We start from the raw sequence: 20,518 nt of genomic DNA, 5'->3' as shown, positions 1-20,518 counted from the left end.
CCCAATATTCCAAATCACTCCCTGAGAACTTCATCCAGAGCATATTCAGGAATAACCCCTGAGCATCACTGGGTTTTCCCTCCCCCCCAAAAAATATAATTATTAGGTAAAATGTAGAATTTTGTTCTGAAATAAATTTATTTTAGGGTCCAAGAACAATATAATGTTAATTTTCTTTTAAACTTTATTTTTGTATTATAAATATTTAAGCACCATGATTACAAGCATGTTTGTAGTTGGGATTTATTCATAAACAGAATACCCCCCTTCACCAGTGCAACATTCCCACCACCAATGCCCCCCTATTTCCCACCCCTGCCTGTATTGGCGACATGTATTCTACTTCTCTCATTCTTTAACATTGTCATGCTAGCTGTTAGTGTAGTTATTTCCCTAACAGCATTCACCACGCTTTGTGGTGAGCTTCAAATTGTGAGTCGGGGGGGGGGCGAGGTGGCGCTAGAGGTAAGGTGTCTGCCTTGCAAGCTGTAGCCAAGGAAGGACCGAGTTTCGATCCTCCGGCGTCCCCTATGGTGCCCCCAAGCCAGGGGCAATTTCTGAGTGCTTAGCCAGGAGTAACCCCTGAGCATCAAATGGATGTGGCCCGAAAAAGAAAAAAAAATTGTGAGTCAGTTCTTCCGGCCCTTCCATCCCTTAACTGTATTAGCATGCCCTTTTATATATCCTATTGTTCATTATAATTTTACTTCCTGAGAATTTTAGATGTGAAATGTAAATATTTTTTTAATTTATTCACTAAATTGTTTGCCAAGAATAAACTGTCAGAATACCCTATACATGGAGTAGGGAAACATTTTTCTACTAGATAATAATCCATACCTATAACTTGCAATGTTGTCATAGTTTTGTACCTTTAAAACACATCAACCATTATATTATAAACCACTGCCACCTCAATAAATTAGCTAATTACATTTTATTACTATATTATAGCATATGACATATGCATGACAATCTTTGTGTGTGTTTGGTTTTGGGCCAACCTGGCAATGTACTTAAATTACTGCTAGCAGTGCCAGGGATCTAACCTGGGTACACTGAAGTGGGTAGGCAACTACCTTACCCACTGTATTACCTCTCTATTCCACAAGTTGTATAATATATGCCTTGAGGACACAATCAGGTAACAATTGAAAGACCCCGACAAGTTTAAGTGATGGTGAATTGTGGCCTATGATTGTGTACCTCAGTAAAGATATCCAGTTTAGCACATTTTTATACCTTTGTATCAGACAAAACTTATTTCTGGAAAAATTCAGTTTATTGGTCAGGCATAAGTCTGTGGCAGTCAAAATTCCAGTGTTTGAGTTATCTACACTATCATAATTGTACACCAACATGTAGAGAAAAATTTATAGCTTTGCAAGCACACATCAGGAAGGAAGAAGGAGCTTACCTGAGTAGCTTAATGACACAGCTAATAGAACTAGAAAATGCTCAACAAAAGGACCCAAGAATAGGAAGACAGAAGGAAATAACAAAGCTGAGAGGAGAAATCAATGAAGTGGATACTCAAAAAACAATCCGAAATATCAACGAAAGCAGAAGTTGGTTCTTCGAAAAAATAAACAAGATTGATAGACCATTGGCAAAACTAACAAAGAAAGAGAGAGAGAAACTTGATAACTCATATTAGAAATGAAAAAGGGGAAATCACTACCAATATTGCAGAGATTTAAAGGGTATTCAGAAACTACTTTGAGAAACTCTATTCCACTGAAAATGAGAACCTGGAAGAAATGGATAAACTTTTGGATTTGTATAACCTTCCAAGGTTGAATAAAGAGGATGTAGCATATCTAAACACTCCCATCACTATTAAGAAATTTAAAACGGTAATCAAATATGTGCCCAAAAACAAAAGCCCAGGACCAGATGGATTCACTAATGAATTCTTCCAAACCTTTCAAGAGGAACTACTACCAATACTGGCCAGGCTCTTAAATGAAATCGAAAAAACAGGAACACTTCCAAATAGCTTTTATGAAGCCAACATCACCTTGATACCTAAACCAGACAGAGATGCTACCAAAAAAGAAAATTACAGACCAATATTCCTGATGGACACAGATGCAAAGATCCTCAACAAAATCCTGGCAAATAGGATTCAATGCGTCACCAAGATCATTCATTATGATCAAGTAGGTTTCATCCCAGAAATGCAAGGGTGGTTTAACATCCGTAAATCTGTCTACATAATACACACCATCAACAACAAGAAATCTAAAAAAACACATGATCATATCAGTAGATACAGAGAAAGCATTTGATAAGGTCCAAAACACATTCTTGATAAAAACTCTCAGCAAGATGGGAATGAAAGGGACCTTTCTCAATATAGTTAAGGCCATCTAATATAAGCCAGTGGTAAATATCCTTAATGGAGAAACACTAAAAGCCTTCCCTCTTAATTCTGGCATAAGGCAAGTCTGTCCTCTCTCACCACTCCTATTCAACATAGCACTGGAAGTACTTGCTATAGCAATCAGGCAAGAAAAATATATCAAGGGAATCCAGATAGGAAAGGAAGAAGTCAAGCTCTCACTGTTTGCAGATGACATGATACTCTACTTAGAAAATCCTAAAAACTCTACCAAAAAGCACTAGGAACAATAGACTCATATAGCAAGGTGGCACGCTACAAAATTAGCACACAAAAATTAATGGCCTTTCTATACACCAATAACAGGGAAGAAATGGACATTAAGAAAACAACCCATTCACATTTGTGCAACACAAACTCAAATATCTTGGAGTCAACTTGACTAAAGAAGTGAAGGACCTATACAAAGAAAACTATAAAACTCTGCTGCAAGAAATAAGAGAGGACATGCAGAAATGGAAACACATACCCTGCTCATGGATTGGAAGGATTAACATCATTAAAATGGCAATACTCCGCAAAGCATTGTACAGATTTACTGTGATTCTTCTAAATATACCCATGACATTCTTCAAAGAAGTGGATTATGTACTTTTTAATTTCATTTGGAACAATAAACACCCGCGAATAGCTAAAGCAATCATTGGGGAAAAGAATATGGAAGGCATTACTTTCCCCAACTTTAAACTATTACAAAGCAATAGTTATCACAGCAGCATGGTATTGGAATAAAGACAGACCTTCAGATCAGTGGAATAGGCTTGAATACTCAGAGAATGTTCCCCAGACATACAATCACCTAATCTTTGATAAAGGAGGAAGAAATCCTAAACGGAGCAAAGAAAGCCTCTTCAACAAGTGGTGTTGACACAACTGGATAGCCACTTGCAAAAAAGCGAACTTAGACCCCCAGCTAACATCATTTATGAAGGTAAAATCCAAATGGATTAAAGACCTCGATATCAGACCTGATACCATAAGGTATATAGAACAACGTGTATGTAAAGCACTCCATGACATTGAGACTAAAGGCATCTTCAAGGAGGAAACTGCACTCTCCAAATAAAAGTGAAAGCAGAGATTAACAGATCGGAATATATTAAGCTGAGAAGCTTCTGCACCTCGAAGCAATTAGTGCCCAGGATACTAGAGCCACCCACTGATTGGGAAAAACTATTCACCCATTACCCATCCGATAAGGGGCTATTCTCCAAAATATACAGGGCACTGACAGAACTTTACAAGAAAAAACATCTAATCCCATCTAAATATGGGGAGAAGAAATGGACAGACACTTCAAGAAAGAATACAAATGGCCAAAAGGCACATAAAAAATGCTCCACATCACGAATCATCAGGGAGATGCAAATCAAAACAACTATGAGGTACCACCTCACACCCCAGAGATTGGCACATCACAAAGAATGAGAATAAGCAGTGTTGGTGGGGATGTGGAGAGAAAGGAACTCTCACTGCTGTTGGGAATGCTGTCTAGTTCAACCTTTCTGGAAAGCGATATGGAGATTCCTTCAAAAACTGGAAATCGAGCTCCCATACGATCCAGCTATACCACTCCTAGGAATATACCGTAGGAACACAAAAATACAATACAACAATCCCTTCCTTACACCTATATTCATTGCAGCACTATTTACCATAGCAAGACTCTGGAAACAACCAAGATGCCCTTCAACAGATGAATGGCTAAAGAAGCGGTGGTACATATACACAATTGAATATTATGCAGCTGTCAGGAGAGACAAAGTTATGAAATTTTCCTATACATGGATGTACATGGAATCTATTATGCTGAGTGAAATAAGGTAGAGGGAGAGAAAGACGCAGAATGGTTTCACTCATTTATGAGTTTTAAGAGAAATGGAAGACATTTTTGCAATAATTGTTAAAGACAAAAGAGAGGAGGGCTGGAATTTTCAGCTCACCTCATGAAGCTCACCACAAAGAGTAATGAGCTTAGTTACAGAAATAACTACATTGAGAACTATCCTAACAATGAGAATGTATGAGGGAAATAGAAAGCCTGTCTAGAGTACAGGTGGGGTTGGGTGGGAAGGAGGGAGATTTGGGACATTGGTGATGGGAATGTTGCACTGGTGATTGGGGGGGGGGATGTCCTCTTATATGACTGAAACCCAACCACAATCTGGATCAGCTAAATGTAAGGCCATGTGTCCTGCCTCCTCTGCCTTCAGTTCTAGGTTTTAGTTTTTTGCAATAACTCTTTGATTTCCAATAATGTCTCTAATACATTATGCTGAACTGATTTTAAGTTGCTTTCATCTGAAAATGGTCTACTAATCTATGTAAAGATTATCGTTGTTCTTGTATTCTAATAAATCCCACCATGTTTGGTGTGTTCTTGTTGCCCTCCTGTCTGGAAAATGTAACTGCTCATTGGGAATCGTTTCTTGTTTTATAGGTGGTTTACAAATCCAACAACTGTCAATGCATTCTACAGTGCCTCTACCAACCAGATTCGTGAGTATCTAGCTTCTATCTTCCAGTTAAAGTGCTACACAATAGAAGAAACTTTCCATGACAGATTAACATTATGACATTCCTTGTTCCTCCTTCCCCAGCCACTGAAATGGTTGGTAGTAAAGGACATTTTCTTCTTTCCCATGCCCATTTTCCTTACTCCCTTCCTTCTTGTCTTTTGAAAATAATATGTCAACAACTAGCTAAAAGAAATAAACTGATACATAAATCCACCATGGCATTTGCATGAAAATGAGCATGTTTATATTAAGGGTAAATGTGAGAAAAACTTGAAAGTTTTCTGATTAACTCTAAGACACAAACATTTGCCTTTTTATTTGCAGGCTTTATATTTATCTCATAACAACTGCCATAATAAATTTAAAAGAATTATTAAAGATCACATAGACCCAAATAAAATATTTGACAGTACCAAGTGACGACTGGTAGAAATATAAATTTTTACACTTTGCAGAGCAACTTGGCAATATCTGCACAAACTAAAACTATTCTTGCATCCCCATGGCCATCATGTGCTTCCCTGGCAAATGTCCTCAAACAGACCTTTTGGGAATTATTAAATTTTTTATGGAATTATAATCTATTCATCACAAAAGCCATCCATTTAGAATTGGAAACTAATAATTATTGGTAAATTTACCAAGTTGTACAACTGTCACTGTCATTTATTTTTTGAAGGTTTTCATTGCCCCCAGAATAAATCTATCAGTTTTATTTTACTTTCTGTTTATCCCTTCAGGTCTAGGCAACTACTGACCTGCTTTCTATCTCTATAGATGCCTTTTCTGAACATTCTCTATAAAGAGTCGTAAAATATGAGATATTTTGAACCTAACTTTATTTCTTGTTTTTCCACATTGTAGCATGTACCAGCATCTTTATTTGTCAATAATATTTCTTTGTTTACATATAAGACAAATGAGTTGTTTTCATTTGGGGAATGTCTGGAGCTTTCTGGTTTGGCCATTTATTGTTATGCAAGTTTTTGTGTAAAGAACATGTTTCATTTATCTTGGGTAGATACCAAAGAGTAAAAATGCAATGGAGGTATGTTTAATGTTCTACTTTTCTTTTTACCATTATTTGTGTAATTATTGGCTTTCTAAACTGGACTCCAAGACCTGAAAGGCCTCCTGGTAATTCTCTGCTATCCAGACAGGAGTTCCATGTGAGGACCCAAAGGAGCAGTGCTGCTCTTAGGAATGGTAGTGCCAGGGATTGTCACCTGATGGTGCTTGATGTTCTATAGGGCCATATCCCATTGTGTTCTGGGACCTTCAGGGCTAGAATGACAGTGCTCTGGTGCTATGTGGTGCTAGGTATCAAACCAAAATTAGTAGCATGTGGGGCCAGAGAGATAGCATGGAGGTAAGGTATTTGCCTTGCATGCAGAAGGTCGGTGGTTCAAATCCCGGTATCTCATATGTTCCCCCGAGCCTGCCAGGAGCAATTCCTGAGCATAGAGGCAGGAGTAACCCTCGAGAGCTGCTGGTGTGACCCAACCCACCCAAACAAAACAAAACAAAAAATTAGTAGCATGCAAGAGATGTACCTTAACCCCTGTACTATCTCTTCAGCCCTGTCTTTTCTTTTTTTTTATTTGTTTTGTCCATAATCCCCAACAATTTTTCCTTTTTCTCATCATAGGAGAATACTATTTTTCCATTTTCTTGTTTCAATAAAATTAAATCGTAAGCCATTTATATCTAAGCAGTTTTTTGCATAAATACTTTTCAGTAAATACTTTTCAGTCCATATGTGTTGGGTTTGGGGCCAGAGTGAAAGTACAGTGGGTGGGAGCTTGCCTTACACACCACAGACCTGGATTTTATTTCTGGCATCTGTTACTTGTTCTTTTGAGCATCTCCAAAAATAATTCCTAGTGCAGAGCCAGGAGTAACCCCTGAGCATTTCCAGGTGTTACTTATAAACAAAAAAAAGTGTTGAACTTTGATCCAAACAGATTTGATAGTGAGTCTCCCCTCATTTTCACTACTGAATAATATTTATTTGCATGTATATATCCTCAAGTTACTTTTATACAATTCTTATCCATTGATGACCTACATGCTTCTATGGGTTTATGTTATTAAGAATAGTGCTATTTTGAATATTCTTGTCCCTTCAAGCAAGTTTTTGAGATGTATACCAGAAGTAGAATGGTTAGCTTGTAGAGTACTCAAATATCAAACGATAGCAGGCCTCAGCAAAGTGAGAAACTCAAAGTACAGAAATATTTATTTATTTTTTTGGTTTTTAGGCCACACCTGTTTGATGCTCAGGGGTTACTCCTGGCTAAGCGCTCAGAAATTGCCCCTGGCTTGGGGGGACCATATGGGAAGCCGGGGGATCAAACTGAGGTCCTTCCTTGGCTAGCACTTGCAAGGCAGACACCTTACCTCTAGCGCCACCTCACCGGCCCCGAGAAATATTTTTATTAACTAATTTTCATGACCTTCTTGTTTTGGTAGAGTTAATTTTCACCCATTTATTAATAGATCAACTCTCAATAAGAACTGACATTGGGGCCGGAGCGGTGGCTCAGTGGTAGCGCGTTTGCCTTGCATGTTGCTAACCTAGAATGAACTGTGGTTTGATACCCGGTCATCCCATATGGTCCCCCAGGCCAGGGGCAATTTCAGAGCGCATAGCCAGGAGTAAACCCTGAGCATCACCAAGTGTGGACCAAAAACCAAAAACCAAAAAAAAAAAAAAAAAAAAAAAAAAAGAACTGGCATTGAGATAGATTTTTTTCATCAATGTCTCTACACTCCCTTTCCAATGTCATTGAACACATGCTGCTCCTTTGTGGGTTTAAGTGTGCCTACTACTAATTTCTCTTCCAGAAGTTCCCTGGTTCAGTCTTTTTCCTGGGTTCAAAGAGCTGTTTCTACCAGTGGTTTACTGAAGAAGTAGCCACTTCAGGATAACGCAGTGGTTTCTCAAATGCTCATAAGCACAGGGGATTCGAAATGAACAACTTGAAAGCAGTATTTTAATTAAGAGATCCAAGCTGTTTTTATTTTCTTAATGACCAATGCTTGATTTCCTTATAAATTACATTCCCAGTCAAGATGACAAGAAATCCTTTGGGTGACATTTTTTTCCTCTCTCTTTTCTGATTTTTTGGACTACAAATTAAGACAGGTGGAAACCCTTCTTATACATTTATCCACTGGGTTTCCTGGGAATCCCCCACCCTCCAACTGCCTTCTCTTTGCTTCACTGAAGAAGTGAAAAATGGAGGTGATTTTCTAAAATGAACATCTTTATTGATTAGGGGTTGGTTTTGACAGCATGTGACCATCTGTCTAATTGGGTTTCCTATCTAATATATAACTATACTTAGTAAAATGACTTATGAGAATTTCATTCAGTTTTCATTATCATTTTCTGATTTATACCACTTAAGCCTTTTTTGCATGAATTAGCAATTTGAAGAAAAAATAAAAAGATAGAAAACATTGGTTTATTTTATTTTATTTCTTATTTTGAAAATTTATGCATTTTTGTGAGACCCTGTGATTTGTGGCTGTCTCAATGTTAGATTTTTGCAGACTGGTTATGGCTTCTTATTTTTCTACCCTTGTCAAGCTGGGCAGCAATGTCTTTAGCTATAGTGCAGTGGGAAATAATAATGATTTAAGTCTGCCTAGGAAGAGTCATAAGCAGAAGCTGTCAGAATTTAATTATATTTGAACTGATAAGGTGGTTAAAGAGAAGCAGGCTTTTGGTGCCTAGTTTGTGTTCATCTAGCTTTATGCTTATGGAAATCTTAATTCTTATGGCGAGCTAGAGAGTAGCACAGTGGGAGACCTTGATGGTGATGTTTGACCTTGGTCTGGGTGTGCCTTCTTCCTTACCTTGTTGTTCTCCTCCATCCCATGTTGAGGTGCCCTGACCTTGGGGTTTTGAGGGAGGATTTAGAGAAGATGAATTTGAAGAACATATTCACCCATGTCAGGGTTTTCGATCTGCAACTGACCTGTGGGGGTAATCCGTCAGATGCCTGTCACAGGCTCAGTTGAATATGAAGATGTTAGAGGGGATATTTGGAACCTTTACTAGCAAGAGAGTTTATAAATTCAGAAAATATTTTTATACATTTAAGAAGTGTTGCCATTGCTGTTGGGAATGCCTTCTCGTCCAGCCTTTATAGAAAACAATATGGAGATTTCTCAAAAGACTGGAAATGGAGCTCCCATATGATCCAGCTATACCACTCCTATGAATGTACCATAGGAACACAAAAACATGTACAAAAATGCCTTCCTCACATCTATACTCATTGCAGCTCTATATACAATAGCCAGACTCTGGAAACAACCAAGATGCCCTTCAACAGATGAATGCCTAAAGAAACTGTGGTTCATATACCCAATGGAATATTATTCAGCCATCAGGAGAGATGAAGTCATAAAATTTTTCCATACATGGATGTCCATGGAATCTATTATGCTGAGTGAAATAAGTCAGAGGGAGAGAGATAGACACAGAATAGTTTCACTCATCTATGGGTTTTAAGAGAAGCAAAATACATTATCTTAATAATGCCTAGAGACAACAGAGATGAGGACTGAAAGGACTAGCTCTCGATGTGAAGCTCACCACATACAGTGGTGAGCGTAGTTAGAGAGATGACTACACTAACTATAACGACAATGTTAATGAGTGAGAGAAGTAGAATGCCTGCCTCGAATATAGGCAGGGGATGGGGAAGGAGGGAGATGTGCAGCATTGGTGGTGGAAAGGTTGCACTGGTGAAGGGGTGTTATCTCCTTGTAAAAACAAATATCATGATGCATTGAAGAACTGACTGCTACAATGTGAATACTAACTACAGTATGAATGCATAAAATCAATGTAATGCTAGAAAAATATGACTGTCTTCTATTCACACAGTTCAGAAGCAGGCAAGTGAAGCAAAGTTATCTAAGAGAGAAAAATTAATTCAAAGGGATTAAGACACAGGTTTCTTTTTGCAAACAGTCAAACCTGAGTCAATCCCAGCACCACATACAGTCCCCCAAGCACTATAAGGGTTCACTCCTGACCATAAAGCCAGGAGTAAGCCATGAGCGATACTGAGTGCATATCAGAAAGCATTAAAAAGGTTAAGGTAATGGCTACTCTTCTGGAGGTATTGTCTGGGAGGAGACCCAAGAAATATGGTAATTGTTGCACAGATGAGATGCATAAACATTCACAATGTTTTGATAACATGTAGGACATTATTTTTGTTCTTTTTGGGGGGAGGTACACACAGCGGTGCTCAGGACTTACCTCCAGCTCTATGCTCAGGGGTAATATGCGGTGCCAGGGATTAAAGTTGGTTGACTACATGTAAGGTAAATGCCCTCTGCTTTAGTATGGGACTGGCTCCTTAACTATAAGAAACTTGATACATCAACATAAAGAAGAAATATCTCCTTTCCCTACTAACAACTTTTGGAGCAGCATATATCTTGCATAGACTTGAGGCTAATAAATTTTAGTTCTAGTCTAGTCTCCTGATGTGTAATACAGTGATCAATAATCCTTTTCTATGAAGGACCCAATAGTATTTGTTTTATGTTTGCAAACATTCTCAACTTTGCTATTTTTGTTTGTTTATTTATATTTAAGATAGTATTTCAACTTTGCTCTTGTAGTTACAAATAGTTTCTAAACAAATGAGTTTGAATCTGTTTTGCTGAAACTCTGTGCATGGTCTCTAGTTTGCAGATCCCCGGTAGGGAGTCAGTTGGAGATTATGGGGTGGATACATGGAACCTTGAAGTTTGTTTTCACAAAGCTTCCAAACTACTTTTCTTCTAATTAGTTGGCTTGATCAGTGACAGGAAGAATACAGTTTGAACATCTTTCATTTTCTTTTAATTTTGACTGATAATGATAGTTTTTAGAATAAATTTTCATGTATTCAAGATTGATGTGCGTCTGCAAGATGCCTCATTTCAGTGCTCTATTTTTATCTTTATGTATCTCAAATCTTATTCAAATATATTTTAAGTCAAATAAAACCTTGACTGAGAAACAAGCAATGCCTCGGGTCTAAAATGGTTGATTTTGTAGAATTGTTTCCTATTAGACTCAAGGGATTTGATTGTCCCAATTTAAGCATTGATATCTGTTAAACAAGATAAGCTTGTTTCCAGAGGCTGGGCTTACGTTGGAATAAAACTATAGAATTAATTCTAAAATTAAACATAGATTTGTTTTACTGTTAAGGAAAAACTTTGAAGTTGGGTAATTTCTCATAGGTTGTTCAACTCAGTTGAAAAGCATAAATGGAAGCCATGTAAAGCAATGACTCACCTGAGCCTCTACTGGAAGTTAGTAGAATGAACTCCTTGAAGCCATTTGACACTATTTGAGGGTATTTGGGAATAATCTTCCATAGTTTGGGAGCTAAAAGGAAACTTAAGTGATCACATCATGCAAACGTTCCATCATCTAGAATTCTTTAAAGAATCATGACATTCTCTCTGATCCTTGTAGGGCAACTCAGCCTACCACATCATGTGAACACTCAAAAAGTAAGGACAAGAGGTTTTTGTCCCCTATTTATTTATTCATTTAAATTTAAGTTTTATTTAAAGCATTGTGAGTTACAAGGTTACTCATAGTTGAGTTTTGAAACATACAATGTTTCAGGGTTTTTTTTTTTTTTTTTTGGTTTTTGGGCCACACCCGGAGGTGCTCAGGGGTTACTCCTGGCTATCTGCTCAGAAATAGCTCCTGGCAGGCACGGGGGACCCTATGGGACACCGGGATTTGAACCAACCAACCACCTTTGGTCCTGGATCGACTGCTTGCAAGGCAAATGCCGCTGTGTTATCTCTCCGGGCCCCATACAATGTTTCAGAACCAATCCCACCACCAGTGTCAACTTCCTTCCACCAATGTTCCCAGAGTCTATCCTATATGTCCCTTCTCCCACTTAAAGAATAGAATTTTTGGAGGTAGTCACCACAGATGTTTTACTTCACAGATTTTACTCAAAAAATTTTCAAGTCTTACTGAGACAACGTTGAATCATGAGCAAACAATCAGAAACTGCAAAATTGCCAAATGAAGCACTTTGCAAGTTTTGGAAGGCTCTTACAACTCTTTCAGAAAAGCTAAAAACATTATTAAAATTTTATTTAAAAATGGTCACCCATGGGCCAGAGTGATAGTCAGCATGTAGGCCTTCCATGCAGCCAATCTGGGTTCAATTTCCAGCATCCTGTATGTTCCCTTAAGTGTGCTAATAGTGATTTCTGAATGCAGAGTAACACTGGAGCATTCCTGGATGTGACCCAAAAAACAAAACAATAATACGAGTAATAAAATGTAAAAATAATGGGCACCCAATATAATTCTATTGAATGCTCATTTAATTTATAATTAACTATAGATTGCTTTGTTTTTGGGTCACACCCAAACACATCCACAGGGGCTACTTGTGGCTTGGTGCTCCAATGAACATATGGTGTGAGAGATGAACCTGAGGCTTCTGCATGCAAGCAAGTATGCCAGCCTTTTAAATGATCTCCCCTGTCCTATCTACACACAGTTTTAAAGAATTGAGAGTACATATGTTTTAGTAACTCAATCATTCTGACTTAAATTTTTTTAAATATCTGCCTTGCTTAAAATGATACCACATGAACACTATAAGGAAGACCTAAATTCTTGATGTGAAAAACCAATTTACATAATAACTAAATATTTTTACTATATTTTATTTTAAACATTTATGATATTTTAGGTTATATATTGACAATACTGTTGACATTGTGGTTTTGGTGTAAACAGTCACCAACAAAATATTCAAGATGCTCCAACCATGAATCTTGGTCACCTCCACTTCACCTTATCTTTACCCCTGCCTACTCATTCCCTGCACCCTGCTTTTCTCAGTATAGTGCTCTGGTCTCCTGGGTAACAACTGATGCTGTCTATACCCTTGTTATGTTTCCCTATATAGCACAGATGAGTAAAATTAGCTTGTGCTTGTTCTTATTCCTCTGGATTATTTTACTTTTCCCATTGTGCCACACACAGCTTTTAAAATTTATTGCTTTATAGAAGTGAGCATGGCTGGTATTTTATTGAAATATTTTTAAATAGTTTTCTGACAGCATACAATGAAAACAGGTGTTTTCATTTTTACAGAAAATCTCTGATACATCTTGTGAGTAGGTCTTTGTGTTTATCAGAGAGTATTTCTTTAGCTTAAATTCCTAGATGTGGAAAATTAATGAGTCAAATTTTATGCTCAATTTAGTCTGTAGATGCTCTAGGCTTTTTTCTGTCTTTTTTTGGAGGGAAGTGGGCTAGCTGCAGTCAGATCTTACTCCTGTCTGAGTGCTCAGGAGTCACTCCTGGCAGTGCTTGAGGGATCATATGTGAAACCTGGGTTGAAATCAGGGTTAGTTACATGCAAGGCAAGCACCTTAACCCCTATATGAACTCCCTGGCCTCTAGACACCCTAGGTTTTGCTTTACATTTTCTACAATTCCAGAGATCAAATCCAGACCTCATTTATGCAAAGCAGGCACATTAATAATGAACCACATCCCTGATCCTGCAGGCCTAATTTAAAAGCTTAGCTGGTGGTGCTGAGGATTCAATACAGAACCTCATACATGTGAAACATGTTGTCTAACACTGAGCCACATCCCTGTTCCCTAAGAGTTTAATGTGGTTAAAAATCTATATTACCTCATTTTTCTTGAGAAAAGTGGCACTAAGTTGTTTTAATGAAAAACTAGATGAGGAGCCTGTAGGTAGGGCATTTGCCTTGCACTCAGAAGGACAGTGGTTTGCTTCCTGGCATCCCATATGGTTCCCGAGCCTGCCAGAAGCAATTTCTGAGCGTAGAGCCAGGAGTAACCCCTGAGTGCTGCCAGGTGTGGCCCCAAAACAACAACAAAAAAGAAAAACTAGATGACTATTTCCTTTATAAAGTTATGTATCTTAAAGAGTCCATTGGAAGAGATGAATAGAGAGACCAGGTTTTTTTTAAACTTTTGATTATCTAACAGTGCTGTTATTTTTTTATTCTTTCTTTTTTTTAATATGTAAAATTTTTAAGTAGCATTATTACAAGCATGATTGTAGTTGGGTTTCACTCATAAGCAGAACACCCCACTTCACCAACGCAACATTCCCACCACCAATGTTCCCCTCCTTCCTCCCCAACCCTTGCCTGTATTTGAGACAGGCATTCTACTTCTCTCATTCATTAAGATTGCCATGATAGTTGTTAGTGTAATTATTTCCCTAACTGTACCACCACTCTTTGTGGTGAGCTTCACATTGTGAGCCAGTCCTTCCAGCCCTCATATTTATTGTCTCTGGGCATTATTATAATAATGTCCTTAATTTTTCTTAAAACACATAGATCAGTAAGACTATTCTCTCTCCCTCTGACTTATTTCACTCAGCATAATAGATTCCATGTACATCCACGTATAAGACAATTTCATGACTTCATCTCTCCTGACAGCTGCATCATATTCCATTGTGTATATGTACCACAGTTGGTTGAGCCATTCATCTGTTGAAGGGCATCTTGGTTGTTTCCAGAGTCTGGCTATTGTAAATAGTGTTGCCATGAAGATAGGGATTTTTGAATTGTATTTTTGTGTTCCTAGGGTATAATCCTTAGAAGTGGATTATATGGGAGCTCCAGTTCCAGTCTTTAGAGGAATCTCCATATTGTTTTCCATAAAGACTGGACTAGATGGCATTCCCACCAGCAGTGAATTAGTAGTGTTTCTTTCTTTTCACATCCTCATCAGCACTGATTGTTCTTGGTCTTTGTGATGTGTGCCAGTCTCTGTGGTGTGAGATGATACCTCATTGTTGTTTTGATTTGTATCTCCCTGATGATTAGTGACGAGGAGCATTCTTTGTGTCTTTTGTTCATTTGTATTTCTTTTTAAGGAAGTGAGGTTTTAATTTTTTAATCTAATTGAAATGGGGAATATACTCATTCTTTTTAAAATATTTATTTAAAGATGATGCATCACATAGTGATCATGATGCATTTGTTTCAGATAAGTGAAAGAAAAGTTATTGGAAAAAAAAGAAAACTGGGGGCCGGGCGGTGGCGCTGGAGGTAAGGTGCCTGCGCTAGCCTAGGACGGATCACGGTTTGATCCCCCGGCGTCCCATATGGTCCCCCAAGAAGCCAGGAGCAACTTCTGAGCGCATAGCCAGGAGTAACCCCTGAGCATCACAGGGTGTGGCCCAAAAACCAAAAAAAAAAAAAAAAAAAAAAAAGAAAACTGAATATGGAAGAGAAAAAAGAAAAAAGAAAAAAAAAGAGAAAAAGAAAAAAGAAAAAAGTCCAGTAGCAAGCACATTTATGAAAATTATGTATCTGCAATGAAATCATTAATACAATAGCAGATGGTTTAGTAAGCTCTTGTTGTTAGCTGCCCATTCTGTTAATTTGGGGATGTTCCTTTAGGGATTACAGCATCAAACAAATTAAGTTCTCCAGAAACTCAAAGCACTATGACTGATATTATGCTTTGTAGGGGCATGCACTCAGCTGCCAGGCTTTCTGGAAAAAGGAAGATACATGGGAAAAGGGTGCCTACAATTGTTCCAGAAAGCCCTGGTCTTTATCATCAGTCCTCCCAAAGGCATATTTACAGTCAAATGCTTTACCACACAACTATACCCCCTAAATGGCGTATTTGAAGTGAGATCAGAAAGGTGTCACTGTAGGGAATCATAGATGGTCGCAGATGAGGCAGGGATATCAAGAAAATGCTGATTCTGGATGATGGAGACAGCAAGCATAGCTTCAACAGGGTGGGGGCTTGGCCCACCCTCTCATTCTGAGATGGCCAGCTTTCTGCTGTAGGTGCTGGTGGCATGATTCACATCTCATTTGAGAAAAGAGTGTGACTATGAATCTAGCCCGGTTTGAATATAGTGACTGTGTTTTTGGCTGTGGCTTACATTTTTATTCGTGAAACCACGATCACAGGTCCAACTGTGGAACAATGACCCCACAGAAGCATTTCTTTTATATCTCCTGCATTCTCAGAAGTGAACTGAAATCGCTGACTCTAGGGTCAGTTTTAAATATGAAGGACACTACTTCACTCATTGAAGAAATGTTTTGTTGCACTATTAGTGGAGTATGAGATTCTGAACTTCGGAGTGAGTGAAGGGCCAGTTGCTAGGTTATAGCACTGGTTCTCAGAGTGTGGTTTGTGGATCAGCAGCATTGAAATTACTTGTGACAATGGGATTTATCTTGTCCTATCTCTTATCCCTTGAATCAGATATTCTGGGACTGGGCCTAGCAATATACACATATACGTATACTACATAAACATACACACAGACATACACATGCACATGCACGTACATGCACATACATGCACACATACATACACGTACGTGCACACATACACACATGAACACGCACACATACATATGCAGCACACATACATACGCACATACACATACGCACCCACATGCACACACACACGCACACATACGTGTTCATGTGCACACACAATACACACACGTGCACACATGCACATACACATGTATGTGCACATACACATATGCATGCACGTATCCACACATGCACGCACATGCACATATACGTGCACATACACGTATACGCACACACATTCACCTACACATGCACACACACATGAACATGCACACATACACAAACAAATGCTGCACACACATGCACACACATATACGTGCACATGCACATGCATGCACACATATACATACACATATGCGTGTACATGCACACATACATACACACATGAACATGCACACATGCATACATATGCAGCACACATACACGCACATACACACTCGCATGCACACACATGCACGCACAAACATGTACATGTGCACACATGCGACACACACGCACATGCATGCACACACATGCACATGCATGCGTACATATACACACAAATGCACATATTTGCACACATGCATGCACATGCACATATACGTGCGCACACACGTATACACACATACACAGATACATACGCATTCATGTACACATGCACACACATGAACATGCACATATACACAAACAAATGCAGCGCACATGCACACACGTGCACAAGCATATACATACACACAGATACATGCACATGCACACACACGCACACACATACACGCACGTGCACACAAACACACATGGAAATGCACACGCATGCGCACACATTCAGCACACATGCATGCATAGATGTACATACACACATGCACACACATGCACGCACATGAACGCACATGCACGCACACACATCTTCATGTGCACACAATGCATATATGTGCACACACATGAACGTACACATGCACATTCATGTAGCACGTACACATACAGGCACGTACCTACACACATGCATGCACATGCACATACACGTGCAAATACACGCATACACACATACACACATACACATCCATATGCACATGCACACACATGAACATGCACACATACACAAACAAATGCAGCACACATACATGCATGTACACACACAGACACATACGCACACATATACATGCACATATATACACACATCGCATGCATGCACACACATGCACACACATGCACACACATGCACACACATGCACACACATACAGGCACATGTACACACATACGCACAAGCACATGCGCACATACATACATAAAAATGCACACACATAGACATGCATGTACGTGCACATATGCGCAGATGCACATACGCACACATGCACACACATACACGCATACGCACATACACACACACAAATGCACACGCATGTGCACACGCGCACATACGTGTACATGCACACACATGCACATGCACACATGCATGAACATGCATATGCACACGTATATGCAACCACATGCACATGTACATTCGCATACACGCACATGCACACACACATTCATGCACACATACACATGAACATGCACATATAAACACACGCAGCACACATGCACAAACGCATGCAGACACACACACCACATGTATGCACACACATGCACATACACATGCACATCATATGAATGCACACACATACATGCACATGTACACATACACGCACACACATGTGTGCATACACACGCACATGCACGCGCAAACACATACACATGCAAGTACACATGCACATATGCATGCACACATACGGGTACATGCACACACATGTATGCACAGGCATATGCATTCGCACGCACACATGCATGCATATACGCAACATACATACACGCGCACACGTACATGCACACACACGCACATGCACGTGCATGCATATGCACGTACAGACGAACATGTGTGCATACATGTGCGCATATGCACACATGCATGCACACGCACGCACACATGCATGCACACATAGACATCCATGTACACACGCATACACACATGAACATGCACATGTACACGAACACATGCAGCACACATGCACACACGCATATGAATGCACACACACGCATGGTTACATGTACATATGCATGGACATGCACGTGCACGCATGCATACGCATACACAAATGTACATGCACACACTTACTTGCAGATACACATACACATGCACACACATATGGATGTGCATGCACACGGATACACATGTATACGCACACATAGGCATACGCATGCACATGCCCTGCACATATACACACATGCACGTACGTACACGCATGCATGCACATGCACTGCACACGTACACACTCATGTACATGCACACACATGCACATGCACATATGCGTACACATGCACGCACACGCACATATGCATGCGTACACACGTTCATGTACGCATACACATACACACATGAACATGCACGTATGAACAATGCAGCACACATAAATGCACACAAGAACATACACACGCACACATATGCATCCACACACATATACGCACCACATGCATGCACACACGCACATGCATACACACATAGACACACACAGACATGCATGTACAAGCACGTGTACGCATACACACATACGCATATGCACACACATGCACATGTGAATGCACGCGCATGTATGCACACACACATGCACGTACACACATGCATGCACTTGCACACACATACAGGTGCATGCACATGCATATGTGTGTGCGCTGTTTGCCTTCACGTACGCACACATACACGTACACATTCATGTAAATATGTACGCTTGTGAATGTACGTGTAGATGTGCATTTGCATGTGAACGTGCATGCATGTGTGTATGTGCCTATATGTGCACGTGCACATTTCTGTGTGTATATGTGCATGTGCATGAGAATGTACATGTATATGTGCATGTTCAAGTTCATGTGCATGCGTATGTGCATGTGCATATGCATGCACATGCATGCGTGCGCGCACCTGTGAGAGTACGTGCATGTGTGTGCATACACATGCACAGGTACATCAACACACACTTACACATATACATGTACACGCATATGCATGTGCATGCATACACACACGTGCACATGCATGCACATACATGCACACATGAATGTGCACACACACGTAAGGCGCACATACACATGCATATACATGTACGTGCACTGACGAGGCACACATACACGCATGCAGACTCATGAATGAAATGCACGCGCATACACATGCATGTACACAGATTCACATGTGCATGTACTCGCACACACATAAAGGAACACAGACACACATACAGACACACGCGCGCACACGCGGATGCATGCACACATGCATGTGCGTGCACACGCACGTGCACGCATCCGTGTACATGCACACACATGCACACAGAGATGCATACATGGGCGCGCTCACGCACATAAACACACGTAGGTGTACGTGTGCATGCACATGCACATATGTATGTGCATGCACGTGCACGCATTCACGCACATATAGACATGTGCATGTGCATGCATATGCGCACGCATACAAACACACATGTGCATGCATGCACACACATATGCACATACATGCACACACACCCACACATGCGCATCTACATGCATGTGCACGCACACACGTACACACATGCACGAATGAATGTCCATGCACATACACATGCATGGTGTGCACACATACACACATGCATGCACCTATGAGGCACACACATGTAGACATGCATGTGCGTGCACACACACATGCATGTACATGCGCATGCACATGTGCATAGATCGCACACACATAGAAATGCACACGGATAAGCACACAGACACACATGTGCACACATACATGAACTTGCACATACATGTGCGTGTATGCACGCATGCACATGCACGCACACACATGCACGCATGAACACACATGCAAATGATACACATGTAAGGTGCGTATACATGCATACATGCATGTGCATGTACATGCACTTATGAGGGGAATGTGCACACATGCAGACATATGCATGATGCGTGCACACATGCACATGCACATGCACGCACACACTTGCATGCAGGTACACATGCACATGTGCATGTACTCGCGCACACATGTAAAGGCACACAGAACCGCACATACAGGCGCATATGTGTACATGCACATGCATGTGTGCATGTGCATCTGCATGTGCGTGTACATGCACGTGTGTAGGCACATATGCGTGTACATACAGACATGTAAGTGCACGTGCACATACG

The 20,518-nt window shown here is 39.9% G+C and overlaps 1 protein-coding gene across 2 annotated transcripts in view; it reads left to right on the top strand.

Annotated features, from left to right (window-relative positions):
- Positions 1–20,518, top strand: part of PHEX (phosphate regulating endopeptidase X-linked) — a 235,341-nt gene that overhangs the window by 178,002 nt on the left and 36,821 nt on the right. For both annotated transcript variants that reach the window (XM_049767418.1, XM_049767420.1), the window contains exon 15: positions 4,845–4,903. In XM_049767418.1, the coding sequence (XP_049623375.1) occupies positions 4,845–4,903 (59 nt within the window). The remainder of the gene's footprint in view (positions 1–4,844; positions 4,904–20,518) is intronic.

The sequence above is a fragment of the Suncus etruscus genome, chromosome X, assembly GCF_024139225.1.
Source record: "Suncus etruscus isolate mSunEtr1 chromosome X, mSunEtr1.pri.cur, whole genome shotgun sequence".
Lineage (NCBI taxonomy): Eukaryota > Metazoa > Chordata > Mammalia > Eulipotyphla > Soricidae > Suncus > Suncus etruscus.
This window is presented reverse-complemented; position numbering and strand designations above follow the sequence as displayed.